Source organism: Etheostoma spectabile, chromosome 22, assembly GCF_008692095.1.
Source record: "Etheostoma spectabile isolate EspeVRDwgs_2016 chromosome 22, UIUC_Espe_1.0, whole genome shotgun sequence".
NCBI lineage: Eukaryota > Metazoa > Chordata > Actinopteri > Perciformes > Percidae > Etheostoma > Etheostoma spectabile.
In genome coordinates this window covers 1,284,792-1,312,609 of record NC_045754.1, presented here as the reverse complement: position 1 = coordinate 1,312,609, position 27,818 = coordinate 1,284,792, and the positions used below count along the sequence as shown (strand labels likewise).

General features: G+C 40.0%; 1 protein-coding gene and 1 long non-coding RNA gene across 2 annotated transcripts in view; one reads left to right on the top strand and one right to left on the bottom strand.

Moving 5' to 3' along the window:
• The window catches only part of LOC116672276 (uncharacterized), a 20,301-nt gene extending 961 nt beyond the window's left edge, over positions 1-19,340 (bottom strand). Inside the window, exons 1-3 of the long non-coding RNA XR_004327518.1 lie at positions 19,330-19,340; positions 15,099-15,104; positions 12,323-12,326 (exon numbers count right to left, since the gene is read on the bottom strand). This is a non-coding gene — a long non-coding RNA (uncharacterized LOC116672276). The remainder of the gene's footprint in view (positions 1-12,322; positions 12,327-15,098; positions 15,105-19,329) is intronic.
• Positions 19,276-27,818, top strand: LOC116672275 (C-C chemokine receptor type 3). Its single transcript, XM_032503985.1, has 3 exons — positions 19,276-19,412; positions 19,714-19,904; positions 26,221-27,818. Exons 2-3 carry the CDS (start codon positions 19,714-19,716, stop codon positions 27,071-27,073), a joined length of 1,044 nt encoding a protein of 347 aa, XP_032359876.1. The 5' UTR covers positions 19,276-19,412; the 3' UTR covers positions 27,074-27,818.

The following is a 27,818-nucleotide window of genomic DNA, read 5'->3' as shown; positions in this document are numbered from 1 at the left end:
TTTTTTGTGCATATGTGAACACTCCAATGGGACTCAGACCCCTCTGGAATGAACCGTTGTAAGACGTACTCGGGAGGTGGGCTGTTCAAGTTGCAGTTCTCTTTATCTGTGCATTGGGAATGTAATGGTGGTCAAGCATCAGGGGAACAAAGCCGAAATGTAGAATTTTTCTTCCTTCTATATTCCTTTGGAAAGTAAATCAAAACAGTGCCTTCAGGCTTGGGTGTACACATGTACAGCATCATATCAAACATATACAGCTCCTCTGCTAATTACTCTTTCAGTAATAGAAAATGCATACAAAATTATTATCTGAATTCTAACTTTTAACTTCCCATGTAGAATGGGCAAAACTGTAGCCTAAGTGCATAAAGTTACAGCACTTCATTAAAACCTAATTACATTATGGAGCCACATACCTTTGAAAAATAAATCAAAACATTCTCTTCAGGCTTTGGTGTACACATGTACAGCATCTGCACAAGCAAAATATAAAGAATGCGTTGTGTTACATAGGCTACATGTACTACGTCAATATCCCAATGTGCACTATCAGTGCTTGCTAGCAAGCAAGGCACGACAGGCAGAATGTTACCACACATTAAATACACAGAGTAATATTCCTTCCAATGCATGTTTAGCTAAACAATTCCATCCGTGCATGCTAGATGAAACTGTACATCAAAAGCATGGATGGGGCTAGTGGGGTTTGCAGCTAGCCACTTTGACCTCAGTATGAAGAAACCATTAACAAACTTTCTGTCAAAACAGTAGAGTACGATCGTTGCAGTGCATGGAAACAATATAACACATGAGTTACCTTAAAGTTATCAACTAAACACCAATTTACTTTACTTTTTGAAAACTGATATACTGCGTGGAGTACTTTGTACACTAAACCTACCAGATCAAAAGTGTACAGCTTCTCTGATTGGGTAAGGAAGCAACGCGAGACTACTGCACATGCAGCAGATTGGCTCCCATTCACTTCCAATAAACAAGGCTTTTTCATTTTGGTGAAAATCATACATAACAATACACTACATTTTTAACTCTGTTACATTAACACAACCCCCTTTTGCGTTTGTATTGTAGCCCTGAGGCCCCATCAGAGCTGAAGTGGACCAGAAACCAAACCGGTTCGTTTGTGGTGAGAACGTGATCTGTTCTCAAACGCAGGGCCTGAAATTACAGTTTTTTTGGATTGCTTAAGCACGATTTTCAAAACAGGGCCCGTGTTTTCAAAACACTACACACAATTAGCACAACCACACTCCCAATTAGCAAAACACTACAGATCCTTTGCATAATTAAACACTCTTGTAAAAACTATACACTTCTGTTTAAAAACCACACTTTGTTACCATATGAAACACACACGTTTCACACTACTATACTCTGTTTGCACGAGTTACACTCTGCTGTGATAAACCTAAAACACTTTTAGCACTTCTACTTCCCTATGGTTAGAGTTGGCTACCATCAACAAAGTACAAATATAATGTAAATTCACCAAACACTACACAAGACCAATGTTGCAGACTGAAGAAACTCATTTGTTTCTCAACACGCCCAAAATGTTGACATGGAGATTCATAATACTGTAACAAAATGTCACTTTACGTATTGTACTGTAAGTTTACTGTAAAAAACAAAACAAAACAAAAACTAGACATTGTCTCTTCGCCTAGCTGGATCTGTCCAGAGAATTTCATCAACATCGCAGGCAATGTTGTCATTAGCAAGACACCTTGGAAAGAAACGTCTTGAATGACGAATCCATCCTTGCATTGCTGCTACCTCCATCTGGTCACAGGCCTCCTCCATGGCTTGGATGAGGGGTACCTCAGCCTGGAGACGGAGATCATATACCTTCCACCGCCATGCCGAGAAAAAACTCTTCTATAGGGTTGAGAAATGGAGAGTATGGTGGAAGATATAGAATGGTGAAAGGTGGATGTTGCTGAAACCAGTTCTGAACCAGAGCAGAGCCGTGGAAAGACACATTGTCCCAGACAACAATGTATTGCATATGATCGATTTGATTTGCTGCTGTTATGTTGTGCAATTGGTCCAAGAATGTAAGTATGAGTGCTGTGTTGTAAGGGCCCATATGGGCATGGTGGTGGAGGACCCCATTCTGTGTAATGGCTGCACAGAGTGTTATATTACCCCCACGTTGCCCTGGGACATTGACTATAGCCCTGTGGCCAATGATGTTTCTTCCCCTCCTTCGTGTTCTCGTCAGGTTGAACCCAGCCTCATCTACGTAAATGAACTCATGCTGGATCTCCTCTCCATCCATTTGTAAAACTCTCTGAAGAACAGTGTCAGGCAAAATTGTGTTCAGTGTAGATCTAGTATACATATTACAGTACAGTAAAGATTATGAGACAGTAGCAAGATCACAATGCTTAGGTGAAACATACCTCTGCATAATCATGCCGCAGTCGTTTCACCCTTTCGGAATTGCGCTCGAAAGGCACTCGATAAATTTGCTTCATTTGAACATGGTTTTTTATTAGGATGCGTGTCAGTGGTTGATGTTGAGACCTGATGGATATTGTTGAAACCGACGTGGTTATTGACAATGTTAGCTTGGAGCTGATTGAGGGTTATAGCATTGTTGGCCAAAACCATGTTTACTATCTCCCTCTCTTGCTGTTCTGTGAACATAGGAGGCCTTCCCCCTCGTCGTTCCTGACCCTCAATCCTAGTAGAGAAAAAAACAGTAAACATTAGTACAGTAATTTCACAGGAAAAGGTAACAGAAGTGCTGATAGTGCATAGAATACAGTACTGTAAGCAGTTGCTGAAACCGTGCAGATGTTTTTTGATATGATGAATTTTTACAATACCTATTTTCCAGTCGCAATGTTCTTATCACACTTGCCACTGTGTATCGGCTTAGATTTGGCTGTACTCGCAGTCCAGCCTCCCTCAGTGTCAGGCCGGGGTTGACAACGTGGTCAACCAGTGTTGCGCGGATCTCATTTGTCAGATTCAGTCCTCTTTGAGCACCTTCTTGTCTTCCTCTTCCTCTTCCTCTACCTCCAGCATGGCCTCCATCTCTTCCTCTTCCGTTGATTCCTCCTCTGTTGATTCCCCTTCCTCCCCTTCCTCCTCTTCCTCCTTGTCCTTCTCTTCCTCCTTGTCGTCCTCCTCCTTGTCCTTGTCCTCCTCCTTCTCCTCCACCTCGTCCTCCACCTCGTCCTCCACCTCGTCTTACTATTTCTCTGACTCTTTCCATTGTGCTTGAAGACCGATGAACTCACCTGCTGCTTTTTATAGTGCTTATACACCTGATTGGTGTGTCTACAATTAAGCAAACAAGTGTTTGCACACCTGATGACTGTGTTGAATCAATTGGAAGGTGCGGTAATTTGACAGTCAGTGCTTTGGTATTGCAAGGAAGTGACTTCATAATAGATTTTTGTGTGTAATGTATGTTAAGTGTGTTTAGTGTTTTGCAAATCACTGTGTGTAGAGGTTTGCAACAAGTGTGAGGTTGACAATGTGCTTATAATTGTGCAAATATGGGCTGATGTTTTGCTTCTTGAGTGTAAGGTTTTGCTAATAGTGTACTACTTTTAACTTTAGTGTGTAAGCAATCCCAAAAAACTGTAACACCCGCTCATCCGCCAAATGCAAGTGAATTTTGCAATGGGCGGGTAACACTGTCAATCTACCTGCCATATCGGCAGAAATTAACACCCGACCACCTTTTTGATTACTCGCAACAATCCCAGCAGTCCCACGTGCAGACACTGACCAAGCGGGAGTGAGAACGGGTCACATTAAGTTCCTGGTTTCTGATTTAAAGACGGGACACATGTGACTCAAACATCTCACATTAACCAACAAAATGTACAGCAAAAGACGTCCTGCCAACATGAACACTTTTTAACATCAATGTACGCTGTATGTAAACTTTTTTCACTATAAAGTTGCTGAAACTTGCTGCTGTTTCAATGCTGTTGGCTCACTGCAGCGGGAGGGGCTGCTGCCATGTTCCCCCCTCAACTGGCGCACGCACGCACACACACACACACCCACACACACACACACACACACACACATAAACGCACACGATCACACACGGTGGATGCAGGAAAAACCGCAGATGAGATGTACAGGATGACCTAAACTGAGGACAGCTACATTATTGTAGGTTCAATGATAAGTTAAAGTCCAAGAAGTACCTTCTCAAACTATATGAATGTGTAGGATAGAAAATTATGCCTTCATGCTGGATTATTAAAGCGGCCCCCCCTACTACGGCACGGGATGACGGTGGAATGTCCACGAGTAGGCTACCGTGAATAGGACAGGATAGGATCGTAGAGACACAGCAATTCCTGTTTTTCACCTTTATGAGGGAAAAAAAGAAGCAGATGGTTTAAAAAAAGTTAACTTCAGGCCCTGATCAAACAACATCATCTGTTGAGAAATCTGTGATGAGGCAGAGCACCCAACTCTAGCAGCTTACAGTGTTTCTATCACAGAACTAGACTGTAGTCAAGCTCGCCGTCCATCACTCGTATCTCCGTGGTCAAACCTGCTGCTGCTAAATATGAGACTGCCACCAGCAGAGCAGAGCGAAGTCTCTGTGTCCAGAGCAGATGAATTAATGTCTCTTACAAAACAATGTCTGATCATTTTAATGAAATGAGTTGGTTTGACCATTAGACCTGAACAGGACCTTCTTCCTGTATTTACTTTCTTGGTCCCACCCCCAGACATATCCAACCATTAGGAGGGCTGGACGTTTTTGCGTGATTTGTAATGACGCAATTTGGTACGCTTGGATTTTTCCAGGTGTGAAGCCAAACCGAGTTTACTAACTCACTAACTGATTTGGACCAAAGCAAACGGACTACAGGTGTGAAAACATCCATAGTCTTGTTACTATATGTCTTGCAGAGAATTTTGTACCATTTATGGTTTCACACTTCTTAAATCTACACCAACGACTCCCAAGGCTGTAGTTTCCTTTAAATGATTTAAATAGCGATGTTAAACTAAACCTGTTGAAATCCTGTCTAATGCTTCATTTTGTGCCATACGGACTCTGCACTGAAGCTACTGTAGATAAATGCTACCCAATGGATGTAAATGGTACCCAAAACGCTATAAAGTGTTTTCATTAATTTAATTAAATATATCCAGATTGTCAAAAAAGAAAGAGCAGAATTGGCAAGATAAATAGCTGTAAAGTTAACTTGCAATGAAAGCCTGCGGCCTGTTCAACAGACAGACTGGACACAGGTGCTTTAGAATGAACACAGCCCCTGCAGCTCAAAATCCGACAGCTCATTTATAAAAGCTCTAATGCTATTTTTTAAAGCAGACATATTATGTCCCCAGGTGACACAGGACCGAGAGGGCTCAAAGGCAGCAAAGGAGAAGGTTACCATGGACCTCCTGGGCCCCCTGGACAGCCAGGTATGTAAAAAGCCTATCTAGCAGCCTGTTTTTTTTGTTTTTTTTTTAAATGTCTTCACCCATTAAGCTATTTCAGAAACCTAACCACGGTGTTCTGACATCTGGCCTTTCAGACCTGTGCATTTTTAACGAAAATGCATCAAGGCTGCTTGTAGTGTTACATTTTTAACAAATAAATATGTGGGTGGACTCTGTTGGTACTAAATTTTCAGCGAGTACTTTTAGTGACAGCTCGGTAGGTGGGGTGAGGGAGCTGTGAGGGCAAGTAACAGATAGTGAGTGCTGTATTTCTCTGGAAGCTATAATAGCTTATTAATTCATGAGACAATGTAATTTATGAACCTGGGTGTGCTATTTATAGTCCATAGAACAAGAATTATGATCAAATTTTTATGGACCGTTCTTGGCATAAATGAGGCAGAAATACCAGTAACAGCTGTGTTCTAACTTATTTTCCTATAATTATTTTGTCTTTTTTGTCTCTGTAGGGATTCAGGGTCCTCGTGGCTTTGATGGAATCGGCCATCCAGGAAACCAGGGAATTCCTGGAAAACCAGGACCACCAGGAGATCCTGGTAAACGGGGCAACCCAGGGCTTCCAGGGGTTTGTGATATGTCCATGTGTTATCAGATGTACAACGTCAGGGAACATTACAGCAAAGGACCCAACGTCTGATGACATAGCAGCGTGGGAGAGGCTGCTGTTGAACGCACCAAAGTGTTTCAAGGATAGTTACTGTATCACTGATATACAGAGATGTGTGACTGTTAAATCCTTTATGACAAAGTGTGTGTGGAGAACAGCTGCAGTGGAGGCAGAAAATAACCCTGTTAGTTGAGTTCAATTGAAATAAGTGAAAAAGACAGGGCATTGATTTATGATTATGGATGGATTCATGAGCAAAGACGGTCAGCAGGCTAGTGACCTAGTTTACTAAGATACCAGGCTAACATGGCTGCTTTACACTTTAAACTGAGTTGTGTTGGTTTTTGTGGAAATAGCAAGACAACTGGGATTTGAAATGGCATTAAAAAAATAGCTACCTCCTCTTTTACCTGAGCTACTCTATGTTTGAGTCAATGTTACTGAAGGCTTTGCTAACAAGACAGGATGCTTGCAGGCTAACATCACCAGCAGTCCCATCACATTTTAAACACTACACGCATGAACAGAAAACAGACATATCTCCTCAGGAAAATGTATAAATATAAATGAATTTAAAAAAAAAAGGAGAAAGAAGAGTTCCAATGCATTTCAAAAATCCTAATGGGGCAAAAAAAGAAACGAGATCTCCTATTGACAACTGGGCCAAATTCATGTGGACCAAGTCTTCTTTAATTAATTAATACCTATTCAATTATTCCAGACTATGAGTCGTATAAAAAAGGCATATAAATGCATAATATTATCAGGAGGGTATAATTAGCAACAGTGTTCAGATCTTTTACTCAAAGCTTTAATGCTTAACTTTTTGATATTAATGAACATCTACAAAGCTAATTAAGACTGTCGGCTCCACACAACTCTCTCTGTGTTTCACAGTATGGCAGTATATGTTCAGAAGATTGTGGCGTCCGGTGACTTTCCTACACAGACGCTCTAGTGAGGATAATTACTTCTTCTGAAGAGTCCATCGTGTTTTTTGTAATCCTCTGTGTACTTCTTGGCTATCAGTAGCTGTGTGATAATGGAAGGCTTTATCATGTGGATGCGCCAACAGTGTTGTTGTCATTACTTAGAATTCCTCATGGGGGCGACAGAAACTACGATCTAAAAGTACTAATACCACACTGTAAAATTACTCTGTGACAAGTCAAAGTCCTGCATTCAAAATGTTACTTAAGCCAAAGTATGTTAGTATCATCAGGAAAATGTACTTAAAGTATTAAAAGTAAAAGTACGCAATGCAGAAAAAACTCATTGGAAACGATCCAAACAGTTCTGTGAGTCCTGTGTGCACTTATAGGCTTATCTATTGTTGGGCAGTTTAATTTATAATAAATCATATTTCATAAACTACATGTGTTTTGCGTAAAACAATCTTAATGTGTAAATTAACAAGCAACTAAGGCTGTCAGTATATTGCAGTGGAGTAAAAAGAACAATATTTCTCTCTGAAATGTAGTGGGGTAGAAGTACAGTACAAGTACCTCAAATTTTTACTTAAGTACAATACTTGAGTAAATGTACTTAGTTAAATTCCACCACTTATTAGCACACATGCTGTGCTTGAAAGCTGTGGTCCCTTGGCTTCACCAACCACCTGTGGCAACCTCACAAACCTTCAGCGTGTGTGTGGACTACATCGGGCAGAGCAGCAGCTAAATAGCACTTGAAGATGACGTACTGTAGTATTAAGAGCAAAAAGTGGTAGTGAGTAGTATTAAAGGTCCCATGGCATGACGATTTCACTTTATGAGGTTATTTAACATTAATATGAGTTCCCCCAGCCTGCCAATGGTCCCCCAGTGGCTAGAAATGGTGATAGGTGTAAACCGAGCCCTGGGTATCCTGCTCTGCCTTTGAGAAAATGAAAGCTCAGATTGGCCGATCTGGAATCTTGCTTCTTATGAGGTCATAAGGGGCAAGGTTACCTCCCCTTTCTCTTCTTATCCAGAGAATTTGGCCCACTCATGAGAGAGAGACATCATGGCTTTCACACGAGCAAAGTGGCAGTTGGTCAAGGCTACATCCCCACCTTCCACCCCCCCACCCTGGCTCTTCAGATACAGTATTAGGGGACCACTAAGGTCTATATAAAAGACACTTCAGATACAGTATTAGGGGACCACTAAGGTCTATACAAAAGATACTCCAGATACAGTATTAGGGGACCACTAAGGTCTATATTAAAGAGACTTCAGATACAGTACTAGGGGACCACTAAGGTCTATATAAAAGAGACTCCAGATACAGTAGTAGGGGACCACTAAGGTCTATATAAAAGAGACTTCAGATACAGTAATAGGGGACCACTAAGGTCTATATAAAAGAGACTTCAGATACAGTAGTAGGGGACCACTAAGGTCTATATTAAAGAGACTTCAGATACAGTACTAGAGGACCACTAAGGTCTATATAAAAGAGACTTCAGATACAGTATTAGGGGACTAAGGTCTATATAAAAGAGACTTCAGATACAGTATTAGGGACCACTAAGGTCTATATAAAAGAGACTTCAGATACAGTTTTAGGGGACCACTAAGGCCTATATAAAAAGATCCAAAAAGCACCATGTCATGGGACCTTTAAAGCCAGAATGTCCACGTAGGGAGGTGGTTGTGTCAAACAACAGAGGACTTTCACCCCAGAGTCCAGGGTTTTGTTTACCGTGTGTCACGTTTCCTAAAACTAACTGTCCTATTCTTCTTTTCCTAAACCCAACTGTCTCATTCTTCATTACCTAAACCCAACAGTCCCGCTCTTGGCCCGTGTGTCATGGAAACGTACCTTTTATAAGCCCATCCACAATCTTTTCCTTAACCTAAATGCGTCAAAAGTGATGCCAATAGTCCTGACCAATTTAGATATTGTGCATTTATATGTGATATATATGATATGTATAATATATGATGGGAGTGAGGATGTGTTGATCAATGAAGATCTGCCTGAGAAAGATTATTGTGTATACAAACGATGTCAAAAGTATAGTACACTCCTTGACACTGAATGGAAATGTGTCACAATAAAAGAACCAAACGCACCATTGTTACACGATTATCTTGTGAAAGGTTAGCTAACAGCTTGGTTAGGCTGTTTGGTCAAAGAACCTAAAAAAAAAAAAAGTTGAATAAATGAGAAAACTCACGGTTGAATTCACTCCAACCCCATTGTTAGTTTGCAGTACATTATTTCACTGTCAGTCTGCTTCTGGTGCATCCTGCATGTAATCCCTTCTGTTGGGAAAATATATTATTTCACCTATTGTGTTTGGAGCGCCAGGGGTTATGCTAATCCATCACTGTGACACCAGGGTTGTACGAATCCTGTCATTGTCTATTTTCAACCGCATACCATCAGATTTGTTTTCTTGTTTGCCAATATTATATAGATTTATTCAGCATTGCTTTTCTGTGTCTGGATTAGAGGTAATGCTCAAATAGTTGTCTTTATTTACCTCTACTGCAGATTTGAGCAGTCTTATATTATTGACATGCCTTTATTTCTAGTTTTGTAAGTTTGTCATAAATTATTTAAGTAAGGAGTCTACCTGTTTATTAAAATGCTTACATTTTATTTGCTCAAACTCGAGATTTTACCCGTGTCTACTCTGTCTTGATAAATTCAGTGTAATTTAATTTTACAGCATAAAGTACATCAGTACAACAAACACCAAACTGCTGCTCAAAGTCTCTCTTTTCTTACAATTAAACAATTAAAATACTTCAATTATTGCCAACGGCTTTACTTTACTTTGATCACTGTTAAGTTACCGTCAATCAAACTCGACACTTCCTGCACTGATGTTTTACATAAAGAGCCTCCCAGTGGCTTTAAGGGCACGGTCTATCCCATTTCCGGTAGGCTTTTACTTTGAAACATCTGCTGAGAGTGTAGAGTTTCATTGACAGGGACATAACCACTCTCAGAAAAACAGCAGAGTATAAAATATTAGGAATAATTTGTATTAGAAAACAATACTTCTCTTAAGAGGACAAACTCAAGTATTTTGGGCCATGGTTATAATTTGAGACACACTCATTATGGTACACCAAAATGGGACAATAAAGCAAAAATAGGCTCTTTGAAGAAAGCCATGCTCAACAGAAATTTTGGACACCAACCTTATCTCACCGGGTGGCCGGTGCTGGCCTGTTGCTGCAGCTCTGTGCAGTAATTCTGGCATATGATTGGCTGCTTGGATAACTGTACTGTTTCACGCTCCAAAAATGTTAGATTTTTGTATGTATTAGGCTTATTCAGTTTAGCAACTGCTTTCCCTACTCATTTTGCAGTGTGCCTTTTTTTGTTGGACCCACTGTTTGACTGTTTGTCTGACCATGTTTACTTTGGTAAAGTTATACAAAGGGCCCACCATGTAAGTAGCTGGATTAATTTTTGCAAATATCTGTCAATGCTTTTGAATGACTCCTGCAGAGCTCACGTTCGCATTTTGATGTTATCATGTTTTAATCTGGTTGATAATTAAAAGTATGGTCTCCATTCTATGATTCATCTGAAGTCAATTTATTCTGCAAAGCAATTCACATGAGCCGTGTGTTCAACTATGTGGAGAAATGACACATCCGTGGGAGCAGGTCTATGGAGCCAAATACAGCTGCTATTTAAGATCCAGATTTAGCAACAATAAGCTGCTATAGGCATTCACCTACAGGAAAAAGCAGTAAAACAATGTGTTTGCAAGGAGCGTGTAAAGATATGTTTATTTTTTATTTATGTTTTCCCATCACCATTTACAGAAAGTATCTTTTGGTTTACATAAAAATTCTCTTGTCCCAGTTTCCCAGGACGAGAGACTTAACATTCCAAGTATGGTTAGGACTGATAAGGCAAACGTCAAATACTTGGAACCCTTCCACATGCCTTGTAGAGTCACAAATGGGTTAGCACCTCTCTCTGGGGTCCAGACTTCAGAATGCCAATTTTCAGACTGTTGTTGGTTGCTCTCAAACTGTAAATTTGGACTTGTCAATTTAAGCTTGGGAGGTTTCTAATTATCACTGCTGTAAAAGTAGCAAATGATGGTGTATGAAGTCATTCACATAGGAGTAGGAAGAATTCAGGTGTGCATCAAGAGAACAGTCCTGTCGGAAGGGTAAGATTTAGAGTGACTATCCTACTGTTTATTATAATTGTAATTTTTGTCAGTGCATTTTTTAAATTAAATGATGAAAATATGATTTTACGGTATAAAGACATCACACAACGTTGCTGTTTGTTCCCATACAATGCATTTTCCTTACAGCTGTTGTTTGTTTAGTTTGCAACCATTATGTAATTTAAAATTAAAGTCTTAACTCAAAGTAAAAATCTAAAGCTATAGCCATCAGCACAGAGAGGCTGTATTGTTTATCATATCCCACAGTAAGTAGTTTGATGAAACATTGAAGATTTTTCTTTTTCTATTTCTATTTCTATTATATAGAGACTTTCCTGTCTAAATGTGCCCTAGATGCCAGCCTAAAGGCATGGAGTCATCAATACATAAACGTGCTAAAGAAATGTCATTGCAGTGTATATTACGTTGTAACTTATCTGGTTTACAAAGGTGATATTTTGGCCTGAGGGTGGTTCATGGAGAATGAAATGGCTTGATCCTCAGAGGAGCATGCCATGACAATCTGTTAGATTTTACACAATGTTTATGTTAAAATGGAAACACTGACCTACTGAAAATGTTAGCAGGCAACCCTGTCCTAAATAAACCAATGTTCATATACAACTAATTGATCTGCAGGAAACTCTGGTCACTGTAAAAGTGTTTAATTTGTTTTTTTGAAATAGCTGAAATATGATTGATGCTTTTTTATGGTTATGTTCAGACAAACTCAAAGAACTTGGTTAAGGTTAGGGGCATTTTAGATATTTTTTAAGTTACGTTTTTTAACATTCAGTTTTTTACACATACCGTACACTTTTATGTATTCATTCACGAGGAGTAATAGTCTGTGAAACCAATTGTATATTGTCTTTTGGGATGATGTCATTAGGGTTTTCGTGACCTTGGTTTTAGAATTGACTTTTTATTTTAACAGGAAGCTTGTGGTAAGAACTAGTGGTGGGGACTTTAAAAGGAGTGAGCATTCAGGAGGCAAAAAGAGTCTAACAAGATGTATTATGTGAAATGTAGAACCCAGCTGGAGCTCAACCTATACCATATCTCGACTTGAAGTGGGGTCATTTAAAACAGAAAACCTGTCTTACAAACAAGGGCGTGGTGTTTGAAAGACATGGCAGTTTACCAGGTAAGGGTCTGATGAACAATGTTTTTATGTTGCTCTATGGGAAATCCAGCATTTCTGAAACTTGACTCTATGTTTATGGCTGGGTTGGCTCCGTGTGTAGAGCAGGCACACATCTACTGTACATAGAGATTTATGTCTTGACGCAGAGGTCCAGGGTTCAATTCTGTCCTTTGACAATTTCCTGCATGTCTTCCCCCTTTCTCATCAAGCTGTCCGATCAAAGAAAGGTGGAAAAGCCCCCCAAAAATCATTAAAAAGTCAGGATATGTTGACCATTCTATTTTTAACTGATTTCCCAAGTTTAGGGAAATATGATACTAAATTGCTAAAATAGCCCTTTAACCCAAATGTTTTACTAGCCTTAATAACATCACATGGAAAATATTGGTGCGAAAATACTAGGATGAAAGAGTGATTTATGATTCTCTCAATAACATTTAACTACAAGTCACAGCAACGCACATCACTCGGCCGTGGCTTGGTAGCGTTGCATTACCCCCAACTCATTTCCTGGTTCTCCTTCTCCATGAACAACACTAAATAAAGAAGAGGATTCTCTCTCCTGCTACAGATTTGCCGCCATGGTCGGAAAGCACAGGGGAGGGCCTTTGTTTCTCTCAGTATGACTCTAAAGTCGGCACTCGCTCCAAAGCTAATTGCTGTCACTCTCTCGCTCGCTCTACCACACACATGCCGGCCCTGCTATTCTCTCAAAGGGTTGACGCACACACCAACACCCAAGTATAAACTTCAGAACACTTACGTAGGCTACAGCGAAAGCTCTGTGTGAAGCCTCCGCAGGACCATGAATCAGGCTTTAGTTTGGGCAAACCCTGACTGTTGGTAGGAGACAGCACAAGGTCCACACCATCAAAGTCACATGTGTTTTACACCTGGCTACCCACTCAACCCTCTGTCCTGAAGCTATTTGCACCACTATGTCAATGTTCCGCTTCTACTTCTGAGTAAGCTCCAGTTTTTCCTGCCAAGTACAGCTTCACATTTAATGCTGTGACTGAGTCTGAAAAGTGTAGCTGTGGTTGGTTTTAACACAGTATCAGAAGCATTCTGTGGATCTGTCTTTCTAAATGCTGACATCTACCACAAAAGGTGTTAGCATACTGTATCAGCAACAATCTTCACAGCAGAAGTAGTACACACTGTGTAAAAGCTGATTTTTTAGTGCAGATGGTGACAGGAATTGTCACCTTTTTGACTTAAGAGTTACTGTCATTCATTTTATTTAAGATTAGAGGGGTAAAAGGTCTAATGTGTAGGATTTTGGGCAATCCAGTGGCAAAAATGTAATACAATATTAATAACTTATGTTTTTATTAGTGTATAATCACTGAAAAATACAAATCGTGTTTTCATTCATTTGGAATGAGCCATTTACATCTACATACAAAGTTGTACTTTTCAACAGTGACAAATCAAACACTGGCTTAAGATAGGTCCAATCAGGACGTCGGCCATCGTAGTTCTCTACTTACACACGGGAGAAGTTTCAGTTGATTGCAGCCTGTAACCTCACGCGAGATGCTACTAAATCCTACACACTTCATGAAGACACTCTATTTTGTCTATCCTCTGTATTTGTAATGTATTCCAAAATGCATCAATTAATCACCTTTTCAAAGTTATTTCCATAAATGCTGAAAAAATGCTTGTTTGAAATGGTATTTTACACATTTGTTTTTTACAATTTGCAAATACATGCCATTATTAGTTTGGTGTAAAATGAACTTATAATAAAATAAAACTTACTTATGTAACACTGACTTTTTACTGACTTCTCTTTTGCAGTTTTCATTAATAATATTTCTGTCTGTACAAGCTTTGGATGGAACATGGGCTACAGCTTTATTCAATGGGAAGTCAAATCTCATACAAATCTACCCTTTGATAAATTATTCATAGTTCCCACGCAGCGCGTCTGCACCAGAAAAGAGAAGGCATGGAGTTTAATTGCAGGAGTGCTTGGAGTGGAAGGTAGATACTATCTTAATGAACACATGATTGTTCTTTCAGGTACTTACCTCATGCAGGCGAGACGCTCAGGAGCGGAGGTAGGGTATGGCACGTGATGGTACGTGTTCATTGACAGCGTCACTGCAACGCTTCACATTCATTTCTACGGGAGCAGCGCTCCTCATTTGCATGAAGTTGAATCCAGCCAACTTTATGGAAATGAGGAGCGGCCGGCTCGCCGCCTCTCAAAAGCTGAAGAAGATCTTTTAAACTGACCTTTGTCAATCTGAAATCAAAAAAATGGATTCAGAAACACGTTTTGCTGACACATTTTTGAAAAATTCGAGATCGTATTCCGAACGAGCCTAGACTTTCCAAAGGTTATCGGACCGAATGGAACTAATTCTGATAGTGATACGAGTCATTTTGCTGGGGTTGTGACAAAAAAGGATCCAGTGATTAACAGACATGTCTTTCACCTATGTAAGTCTATGGGAAAAAATGTTCTTTGGGCCAGAGGGAACCATGTGATGACGTAGGAGTTGCAATTCTAGTGTTTGGCCACTATATTCAATTTGCTTCAAAGCTTGCTGCACTTCCTGGAGGCCTGAAGTGCACAGAACCAACCCCCCTCCCCCTTTTATGTAGAGCAGGGGTCTCAAACTCAACTTACTTGGGGGCCGCTGAAAGTAGAGTCTGGGTTTGGCTGGGCCGCATCAAGTATTCCAAAAAAACAACAACTATTTCCTCCAAACATTTGGCTTTAAGCCCCTAGATCTGATATGGTTGGTGAATTTCACAACAACAGACATCACATTGTCAAACCTCAGGCATTTGCCGCAAAGAGTACTTAGCTAGCTTGACAACCGTTACGCCGCTGTCAGGAGACTACTACGGTAGCCCATAAGTGACAAGCGCAATGACAAAAAGTTTCAGAACGCGCGGGCCGCACTAACACTTAACTTTGATGTCAAGTAGGGGGCCACAAAATATCATCCCGCGGGCCGCAATTGGCCCCCGGGCCGCAAGTTTGAGACCCATGATGTAGAGGAATGTGAAAAAAAACACCTCATTAGTGACAAACTTTGCACAGATAAAAGTCAATATAGTCAAGCTCAGACACGTTAGGGGACATAAACATAGGAAAAACACATCGGATTGGATCTTTAATTATTGTCTCCCCAATGTCATCCCCATAACTGCAGGTTGATGATGTCTTAGATTATATATGTGCTCTCATTTTATCTTGTGAGAGATGGAGGGTCTAAATCTATTTATGAAAGGTGCAGGGTAGTTCACTTGGTAGAGCGTGCGCCCTGCATACTAAAGGTTGAGTCCTTACTCCATTAGCCCAGGTTTGTTTCCAACCAAACCAAAAATATACATACGTATATATATATATATATATATATATATATATATATATATATATATATATATACTATTGGGCTGAACGCTAAGGGGCCAAGAACACAACTGAGAGATGAACCTGATTTTTCCTCAACTGTCATAGAGACAGCTAGCTAACATCCAGTCTCTTCTATTATGCAAGACATCAATAAGGACTTTATCTTACACCCGGTGAAAAGCGGCACACAACTGTCCTTGCTAGTTTCAGACAGACACAGTTTAAACGTATGTCCATGGGCGTGCTCATCTTAAAATGAGGTGTGGTCAGGCACCTTTCTATCTTGAGTCAGTTAAAAGCGATTACGCCATTGACCAACAAAAACCTGGTCTAAAGTTAAAGGTGCTACATTTTCCTGCTATTTAAAGGGAGCATTATTCACATGGTATATGGTTCACAATGTACGTCCACTTTGCTTGTTACATACACAGGGCAGCGCTCCTCTTCCTCCTACGTTAAATAGGTTATTGGGGAATTTGCTAATATGCAACCCTTAAGGGTTGGCTGTTTGGGGACAATGCTTTCCATTACAGAAATGGATAATTACACCAATCCACATATATCATGCCAAAATCTGTGCATGATATGTAGTTTACTCAATAACACCAAAGCACATGCTATAATAGACAGAATGTTTGGAGGGCTAAAAATGCGATGATCCCAGGATAGGTCAGGTGGAATATGTTGTGTGTTGCATAACATAACAATGCCATGGGTCATGGATGTCTCTTGGACATAAACAAGGACACATTACAGGACTTAAGGAGGCGTGATGCTGAACTGCGTGTGCCGATGCCAATGAACACAAACATGCAAGCTTTCACTTGGCGCGCAAGCAGATCCATTTCCTCAGCAGAAAATCGATCGCTTCACCAATTTGCAGAATTTGTCATTTAAATAACAATGAGTTGACATTCTGATTGGATGATTGATGACCCCCGCACAAAATTCATGTTAAGCCCAAAACAGACCTATGAATATATAAGACACTAAATCCATCCCCTTTGCCTCTTGTGGCACACTTTGCAGCCTGATGATGCACCATTTATCTAGCAACTATAAGTGTAGTACCATACACTGTAGTAGCAGGTGACTCCGCAGGCGTTGGAATAAATGAGAAGTTGCAATAGGTGCTAAATAGGGGTGTAAGAGTACCCAGAAGTCCCAGTTTGGTTCATACCCTGGTTTAGCAGTCTCAGGTCAGGGGAGTTCAGTACAGCTGAAAAAATGCACAAGGAAACATTTTCTTTCATTGGCCTGCAAACCAGACCAATCTGTCAGCTGATGTTTCATGTGCTGTGGCAGATCGGGCAGCAAATGTCAGATACAGACAAAATCCTCTTGCTGGAGACTTCGTTAGCATTTTGCCATCTTGCAACTTTGGTAAACTATTGTCATTATAAAAATAAGTATCATTTTAAACATTGCTGTATTAAATTGACAGCTTTTTCCGTATCCCAGTGATTGGCTGTGTAGATGTGCGTAGCATGTTTGACGTCTTATACACATCTTTCTCTCTCTCTTTCTCTCTCTTCTCTCTCTCTGTTACTGTTGTGTCTGAATGGGAGCCCGTGTTGCCAATTCCACTTATTATAAGCGACTTTGGGCTTGTTTTTCTGGAAATGCTATTCTCTTAAAATGGTCGACCAAATATTTGTAGTTGCGGGTCGCAGTATTTTGGGCTTGTTCCCAGCTCCATAATAAGTTGTCAAGTAGATATTTTCTATAGGTTATTGAAACGTAGGAGTTTGTCTTGCCCGTTCCCTCTGTCCCTCCCCTTTCCATATACACACTGGAGACAGCAGAGTTTTTTCCCGCCTACTTTCTTCTTCTAATTGGCTCTGAACCAAATGGCAACGAGTACTAGCCAGTCGCGCAAGTTGCAACTGATGGTGACTGGACTGTAGGGGAGTTTTTGGAGGAAGAAATGCCCGGGATAAAGTGGGCAAAATAAGGGAAGAAATATAACAAAGACTGGGAGAAAGAGAAAGGAGTAAAAGAATGGATCTACCCGACGTGGGGAACTACTCAAAAGCACTGTGAAAAAGTGTCTATATTTGATATCCTATCAGTTTTCTAATGTTAAATAATGTAAAAAGGTGGTTTAACTCCCTCTTGGGGTCATTATCCTGAAGCTCAGGGCGGAGAAAATAAATAAACTGTATTGTGTGTACGGTTTACCAATCTGTCCACAGGGATGTACAGTAAGTTGACAATCTGTACCCACGGATTGTAAAACTGTGCGCACAGTTTATTTATTTTTCTCCTCCATGATCCTAGGGGAGCACCATAGAAAAAGTCTCTTGTTCTGGGCTGGTTTTCACAGGCCTGGTTGCTTATTTGTATCGTAAGATCTGGCAACACTGCTTCCAGCTCCGTCGTTTCATTTGCGCTCGCCGTAATGTCCCTGACTCGCACACCAATCAGCTTTTTGTGCTAACCTCACAACAGCGTAATGTTTAATGTTTCCAGGCAGAACTTGTGCCTGTAAAATATGATCCTGTATTAATATAAAGTAGGAATTCCGTGTGGAGCTGCGTGTACCGGACCCAGACCCCTTGTACCGTGACATAGCAGTAAAATGCACTTTAACGTTTCCGCGTGGAAAACACACTTTTGAAATGTGGTTCCGGATTACATGCATTGATCTAAATACTTTGCACCAGACTGTGAACCCCGTATCGAGACCCCAGCACAAATACACAAACAGTTAGAGCCGTAGTGCTTTCTCTCATCAGCTGAGGGAGGACAGGAAAAATGACTGATACTGTCAGATGTCTGCGTTCTTCATTCTTTCTAAACTTCACTCAGAATTTTCATTAGGAATATTTTATTGACATTTTAAATTCGAAATTTTGATATTTTCTCATCCGGTGTCGGGTTGCGGGGGCAGCAGCTCCGGCGGGGTAAAACAAACTTCCCTTTCCCGAGCCACATCAACCAGCTTCGACTGGGGGATCCCGAGGCGTTCCCAGGCCATGTTGGAGATATAATCCCTCCACCTAGTCCTGGGTCTTCCCCGAGGCCTCCTCCCAGCTGGACGTGCCTGGAACACCTCCTTAGGGAGGCACCCAGGAGGCATCCTTACCAGATGCCCGAACCACCTCAACTGGCTCCTTTCGACACAAAGGAGCCGCGGCTCTACTCCCAGCTCCTCACAAATGACTTTGGATGTTCTTCTCACCCTTTCTCTAAGGAAACCCATTTACGCCGCTTGTACACTGGATCTTGTTCTTTCCGTCATGACCCAGCCTTCATGGCCATAGGTGAGGGTAGAATCAAAAACGGTAGATCAAGAGCTTTCACTGACTTCTCTTAACTCAGGAACTATTCCAACATCAAGATGGTCGTTACATTAAGACATATTAACATGTGACGTGGACAGATGCATTTTACCTGTTCGTGTCAACTCAGCTTTGTGATTGAGAAGGTTTGTTGACTCAGTATGCTGTGCTTTTAGACAAGTCTTCCCCCTTTTTACACACACACACACACACACACACACACACACACACACACACACACACACACACACACACACACACACACACTTCTGTGGTACTTCCTTCCCCTAGCACTCTGACTTATCATGGAGTGACTTCAACTGAGTCAGACAGTTCTGGCCTGGACAACTATCAGAAGCTTTTCTACTGGCTGGGTGGTAAGTCATCTCAGCGTAGCATGAGCCTCATTCCCACACACTTATGCTTATATTTGTTTGTTTTTTTGCTTTTTATTTATTTGCTCCTTGCAGGTTGTCAGTTAAAGACATTGCTTCCAAGCTCTGCCTATTTGCATGCCTCAAAGGAGCTCACATGCATCCTTTCATAGCTCGTATACACTTATACAGCTCTTATATAATGGATTGATTATTTCACATGTATACTGCCTGCATCGTGTTGTAAATATCATGTTTGAAGCTGCATTTTTGTTTCTGACAGAATTTACCGCTAACATTTCAGATGAAGATGGAATCCATATCCACATCCACATCATATGATTATTATAACTACAGCGATGACCCGTACCCACCAATCTCATCATGTGGTATGGAGAATGTCAACTATTTGGGAGCTCACCTATCCATCCTCTTTTACTTCATGTTTCTCTTCAGTCTCTTTGGCAACGGGCTGGTCCTGGTCATCATCCATCGGTGAGTGGAACAACAAACTAAAACTCTAAGCATAAATGAAACGCTGAGAACATACTTCAGAAGAAATTTAGAGAGACAAAAAAGAGATTGAAAATATTATTTTCTTTAAGAGATGTTAAAAACAACAGCCTATCTTGTTTTATTTAATGTGTTTTTATTAGAATTATTTTCAAATACAATTGTTTTCTTTATAAAAACAAGATTTGGTCTTCAAAGTATTTATCAAAAAATTTGTTTTGAAAGAGGGGGGGTTGTCTTATAATCAGGGTTGTCTAATATTCAGACCCCTACGGTATATATATATATATATATATATATATATATATATATATATATATATATATATATATATAAGTGATAGGGAACCACTAAGGTACGGTATTAGGGGACCACCAAGGTCTATATAAAAGAGACTTCAGATACAGTATTAGGGGACCACTAAGGTCTATATAAAAGAGACTTCAGATACAGTATTAGGGGACCACTAAGGTCTATATTAAAGAGACTTCAGACACAGTATTAGGGGACCACTAAGGTCTATATAAAAGAGACTTCAGATACAGTATTAGGGGACCACTAAGGTCTATATTAAAGAGACTTCAGATACAGTATTAGGGACCACTAAGGTCTATATAAAAGAGACTTCAGATACAGTATTAGGGGACCACTAAGGTCTATATTAAAGAGACTTCAGACACAGTATTAGGGGACCACTAAGGTCTATATAAAAGAGACTTCAGATACAGTATTAGGAACCACTAAGGTCTATATAAAAGAGACTTCAGATACAGTGTTAGGGGACACTAAGGTCTATATAAAATAGACTTCAGACACAGTATTAGGGGACCACTAAGGTCTATATAAAAGAGACTTCAGATACAGTATTAGGGGACCACTAAGGTCTATATTAAAGAGACTTCAGACACAGTATTAGGGGACCACTAAGGTCTATATAAAAGAGACTTCAGATACAGTATTAGGGACCACTAAGGTCTATATAAAAGAGACTTCAGATACAGTATTAGGGGACCACTAAGGTCTATATTAAAGAGACTTCAGACACAGTATTAGGGGACCACTAAGGTCTATATAAAAGAGACTTCAGATACAGTATTAGGAACCACTAAGGTCTATATAAAAGAGACTTCAGATACAGTATTAGGGGACCACTAAGGTCTATATAAAAGAGACTTCAGATACAGTATTAGGGGACCACTAAGGTCTATATAAAAGAGACTTCAGATAATTCAATTCAATTCAATTTTATTTATAGTATCAATTCATAACAAGAGTTATCTCAAGACACTTTACAGATAGACCACACTCCAGAATTTACAAGGACCCAACAGTTCTAATAGTTTCCTCCAGAGCAAGCAACAGTGCGACAGTGGCGAGGAAAAACTCCTTTTAGGCAGAAACCTCGGTCAGACCCAGGCTCTTGGTAGGCGGTGTCTGACGGGCCGGTTGGGGTTAGAATGAAGAGTGGCAATAAAAATAGAAAAAATTAGTAGTTTGTAGAAGTTCTTGTAGTAGTTCATGGCATAGCAGGACGCTGTGCGGCATTAAAATACAAGGCGACCAGCCAGGACGTAGCAGAGGACCGTAGCAGAACGTTAGCGGACTGGCAAGGCCCGTTCGGAGCCCTGCCAAGGGAACAGTTGAAAAGGGAACATACAGACCGTGTAGCGGAGTACCCTTTTGGGACAGGATGCACTAACTGAAATTATGGAGGCTCTATCTGAGTCCCCAGGTAAAATCTGTGCAAAAAAGAACAGGTAAGGACTCCGGGGAAGACTCCCCAAAATGCGTAGCCAACATTCGCATTTTCGGGGACTGTTTTGTACATAAATCTGAAAAGATAAACGATACAATAGGATTAGCCCTCAGTGTATCAAAATAGTCCCCAGCTGTCTAAAACTATTACACAAAACCAAGAGAACGAGGTAAAGAGAGCTCCAGCCCGGCCGGGCCAGAACTCTCCCCAACCGGATCGGGCTGTATGCCAAGTCTCCCTTTAGTTCTATTATATTCTTGATTATATGATAGATAAATCTGAAAACTATGTGACTAACTACTACTCCCTAACATTATTCGATTCTATGCCCTAACTAGTGTATCAAAATAAGTCCCAAGCTGTCTAAAACAATTATTACAACAAAACCAAGAGAGACAAGGTAAAGAGAGCTCCAGCCCGGTCGGCCAGAACTCCCCCCAACCGGATCGGGCTGTATGCCAAGTCTCCCTTTAGTTATATTATATGAAACTATGTGACTAACTACTACTCCCTAACAATATTCGATTCTATGCCCTAACTATAAGCTTTATCAAAAAGGAAAGTCTTAAGCCTACTCTTAAATGTGGAGACGGTGTCTGCCTCCCGAACCCAAACTGGAACCTGGTTCCACAGGAGAGGAGCCTGATAGCTGAACGCTCTGGCTCCCGTTCTACTTTTAGAGACTCTAGGAACCACCAGTAACCCTGCATTCTGGGAGCGTAGTTCTCTCCCAGGGTTGTAAGGTACTATGAGCTCTTTAAGATAAGATGGAGCCTGACCATGAAGAGCTTTGTAGGTGAGAAGAAGGATTTTAAATTCTATTCTAAATTTTACAGGAAGCCAATGCAGAGAAGCTAAAACAGGAGAAACGTGATCTCTTTTCCTGATTCCCGTCAGAACACGTGCCGCAGCATTCTGGATCAGCTGTAGAGTCTTTATGGATTTTTTCGAGCAGCCTGATAGTAAAGAATTGCAGTAATCCAACCTAGAAGTAACAATGCATGGACTAGTTTTTCTGCATCATTTTTAGACAGGATATTCCTGATTTTGCAATATTACGTATTTAAAAAAAGGCGACCCTTAAAATTTGTTTTAAAAGTGGGAATTAAAGGACATTCTGACAAAGTGACTCCAAGATTTTCCTGGGTGCTGGGGGCCGGGGTATTTTACCAGAGTAACTATATCTTTGGATATGCTCACGGAGGGCTTGGGGCCGGAGCAATAACTTTATTTTATCTGGTTTAAATTAAAAATTTCGGTCTCCGGTTTTAAAATCCTGAAGGGACGTTTGAAATTTAGTAAGATTATTTTATCCGGGTTGATTGAAGATTAAATTTAGTTCTCCATAACAAAGAAAGTTTTGGGGTTTCCCCAATAATAGCCCAAAGGGAAACAAAATAAATGAACAGGGTTGGACCGAAGACCTTTTGGGACTCCCTGCTACCCTTGGCGGCACAGGGATTCATCGTTAACATAACAAACTGAATCGTTGATAAATAAAACTTTTAAAACCCCTTGGCGTCCCTTTAATGCCAAAAAATGTTCTAATTCTGTAAAAAATTAAAGGGGCCCTGGATCAAATGCGCGCTAAGTCTAATAACACAGTAAGAGTAAGCCCTTGCTATGCTTAGGAGGGCATTATAATTTTAACAAATCGTCTTGTGCTATGAGAACTCTAAATCCCGACTGAAATCCCCCAAATAAACTTTTGCTTCAAAATCCCCTTTTTGGGGACTGCTTTCTAAGAACTAGAGAAAATGGGAAAGGTTTATTAGGGCTATAGTTGGCTAAAAAACTGGATCAAATTTTGGGTTTTTTTAGAAGGGTTTAATTACAGCTACTTTAAAGTACTGTGGTACATAGCCTGTTAATAAAGACAAATTGGTTATATTCAGTAGTGAAGTGTTGACTAATGGTAAAACTTCTTTAAGTAGCCTAGTCGGGATGGGATCTAAGAGGCAGGTTGATGGCTTAGATGAAGAAATAATTGAATTAAATTGAAAAGATCAAGTGAAGCAAAGCAGTCAAAACATGTATCTGGTTTTACAGCTGTTTCTAACGTTCCTGAGTTTAGAGATAAGCCAGTTAAGGCAGGTCTTGGTGAATTTTGCTTCTAATAGTTTATATTTTATCATTGAAGAACCTCATAAAGTCGTTACTACTAAGAGCTATGGGAATACTTGGCTCAGTAGAGCTGTGACCTTCTGTTAGCCTGGCTACAGTGCTGAAAAGAAACCTGGGGTTGTTCCTATTTTCCTCTATCAATGACGAGTAGTACGCTGCTCTGGCATTACGGAGGGCCTTCCTATACGTTTTAAGACTATCTTGCCAGGTTAAACGAGAATTTTCCAGTTTGGTGGAGCGCCAGATACAATATTAGGGGACCACTAAGGTCTATATAAAATAGACTCCAGATACAGTATTAGGGACCACTAAGGTCTATATAAAAGAGACTTCAGATACAGTATTAGGGACCACTAAGGTCTATATAAAAGAGACTTCAGATACAGTATTAGGGACCACTAAGGTCTATATAAAAGAGACTTCAGATACAGTATTAGGGGACCACTAAGGTCTATATAAAAGAGACTTGAGATACAGTATTAGGGACCACTAAGGTCTATATAAAAGAGACTTCAGATACAATAATAGGGGACCACTAAGGTCTATATAAAATAGACTCCAGATACAGTATTAGGGGACCACTAAGATCTATATGAAAGCATCCATGGGACCTTTAAAAGGTAACTACCGTTTTTTTTAACCTGGACCCTATTTATTTAAATTTTTGTGTCTAAGTGACTGATGGGAACAACAATCTATGACATTGGTCCAGTATTATTATAAACAAGCTACAATGAGAGTTAATAGGGCAATTCTCCAGCTTGTAATTACCTTCACAGAATTGGTGGATGTTTTTATGTTTAGAAAGAATCTTACTCTTTGACAGAAAGGGTACTTTTCTTAGAAATCCTTTCCTTAATGTTGTCAGACACTTTGAATATTATTCAGAGCATGTCTGTGGTAAAATAGGCACTTTTGAGAAGGTAAATACAACCTGGACAATTGCACTATTAACTTACACTGTAGCTTGTTTCATAGCTGTGACTGCAGCAATCTCGCTTAATACTGGACCAATTTCAAAGATTGTTGTTCCCATCAGTCACTTAGACATAAAAACATAGGATCCAGGTTGAAAAAAACGGTAGTTACCCTTTAATTCAGCTCGGCCACAGTTGTGGGACAGTGAACAGTACACATTAAGGCTGATATCAAAGACATCAGATTACAGACTGGAACATTAACTTTCCGGTGAATCATGCGTGTGAAGGCAATATAAATTCAGCAATAAAAACTAAAAGAATTTAAATACACTGATTGGCTATTAGTGAAAAGAATGCAGAACTTTAAAAGCATCATAAATGGGATTTAATTAAAGGAAAATCTTAAGGATTATACTTAAAATTTAAACCATTCTTCAAATGTAAATTGATGATAATCATTAATTAACATCATTCATTTCTTAGAGTCTGCATAGGGTGGGTGTTTTTATGATTCTGTATTTTTAACTAGAAAAAAATGAAAAATGAAATTCATGTATTGTATAATCCATCTGTATTGTTCACTCTTGCAGCTAGAATCCAAAGTTTGAAAGATTTTAATCTTACCTTATGTGATTCTGATGATATTTGGGAGCCATAATGCACTAGACCATTTATGGAGCAAAGACACCCACTGGGAGAGGATAAGGTGAAGTCATACTGGGAGTTTCTTATTCTTTTAACCACAGAGAGAGTTATTCAGTAGCTACTCTAAGACCTATCTGAGTTACCGCCACTCTATCCCTGCCTGCCAACTCTCCTTTCTCCACCCTGGTCTCCACCACTGCTCTCTACCTTTGTGAGCAAACTCATGTTTTTGGTGGACATGGAAACACAAAACTATATTGTCAGAGATGAGCTCAGCAAACTCCATGGGCCTTGAACTGAAAAAGTATTTTTTTGCAACATATTTTAGAGGGTTAATGAGATACTTTGTGAGCTGCATGCTGAAAGGGTGACAGCTCAAGGAAAGTAAAGACCAATATCTATGGTACCACTAAATATAAATTGAGGACAGTTTTCAGTTGTAATTTCTACAACTTTTGACAACACTTTCTTTTTTCACATTTAAAAGGCAAACAAACCAAAATCAATACTTTTTCAGTACTGTTTTTGCAGCAATAGGCAAGACTGAAGTTATATCCAATCGTATCATTATTATTCCCTGAATCATTGACCTCTGAGAATTTGAGGTATGAATTACTAAAGCCAGACATGTTTGCTGGCTAAAATGTTTGCTGGCTTTCACATCAGATCTTAAATTTGCGGCATGGTCTTGAACCAGTTTGCCATTGTTTCCTGGCCAATTTTACAGCTTCAGCAGTTTTATGAAGAAAACGTAAAGTCAAGAATGAAAAGCATCAGTGTCAAAAATGCTTGTATGACCCCATAGGCATTTAGTATTTCCCTCCATCTAACTGTTGAAATGACCACCTCCTAGGTTTGAGAAGCTGACCACTGTGACCAACATCTTGCTGCTGAATCTGGTGGTGTCCTCCATGATCTTCATGAGCTGCCTTCCCTTCTTGGGAGTCTACTTGCAGCTCTCTTACTGGATCTTCGGCATGGTCATGTGCAAGATTGTTGGCACCGTCTACTATCTGGGCTTCTACAGTTCTGTCCTCTTTCTAACTCTTTTGACCTTTGACAGACACCTTACAGTTGTGTACTCCTTGGGCGCGCCGCGAGTGAGGAGTCAAAGATACGCGGTATTCTCCTGTGCTGTAGTGTGGCTCATCAGCGGCCTGGCGTGCATCCGGCCGATGATCCTCCTTACCACTTTCACATATTTGGGAAAGGTAACATACTGTCAGGAGTATGCTGGTGACTTGCCTTATGTGGATGTAAAGCTGCTGAGAACATCTGGTTTTTACCTTCAGCTTATTATTTTCTTGATCTTTCCTCTGGCTGTTATTATCTACTGCTACGTTAGGATTGCTATCACTGTCATGTCATCCAGGATAGTCACCAAGTTCCAGACAGTTAGGTTAATATTTTTCATTGTGCTGATGTTTTTTATGTGCTGGACCCCATTCAACATTGTATTGCTAATGGATAATGAAGCTGATACCTGTCAGGAAAAGAAGAAAACGGCTTACGCTCTTGAAATCACTCGTATCCTTGCCTACATTTACTTTTGCATCAGTCCAATCTTCTACACATTTGTTGGAAAAAAGTTCCAGAACTATTTCAGACAGATGCTGGTGAAACGTTTTCCGGGTTTAAATCCTGTTTCGGTCAGTCAACAAAGCAGAACCAATATGTCCACAAGAAGTTCACCCAATGAGTTATAAGAATGGGAAGCCCGTTGTTTCTCAGGCCTGCTATGTGTTCAACAACAAATGTAGTGCTGTTAGAGATTGTGTTGTTATTGGATGCTCAAGGTGGAGGGTAATGAAATAAATAAGTTGAGATTTAGTCTTGCCTATCAAATCTGAAATAAGTTATATTTGTGTTCCTTCCTATTGAGAAACCAATATGTGCAGTGTAACAATTTCTCTGGGACATACTGATTCATATTTTCACCCTTCTCAAGCCATTGACATGTTTTAAAAGTTAGTCGTCAAAGTCCAAATTGAAGCTCCTGTCACTTCTTTAAAGGACAACTATTATATAGCATTTATAGGTTAATACTTGTATTTTGTGTTTGTACTAGAACGTGTTAACATGCTATAATGCTCAATGCTGCATCTGTATTCACCAAGAGGGTAGATTACCAAGTTTTAGCCACGTTTTACAGGAAAATCCAACATTATAGAAAAGAGATGTGGTTGGTGTAAGAGAGTTACAATATAGCAGCATTAACTGTGGAACATCTGACCGTAGAGCATGTCATAGACCATTCATATATACAGTATATATAGAGAGCTTCTCTAGAACAATGAATCAAGTGTGTACACTCCCTTTGTTTGGTTTTGTCCACGTTGTTTCTCATGTGAAAAAGGTTCTTCATAAAATTGCTTTTAAATAATGTAAAAAATAAAGCTGATTTTGAAGTGTTGTGGTGATTTATTTATTGTCCAAGTTTGATAAGAAGCA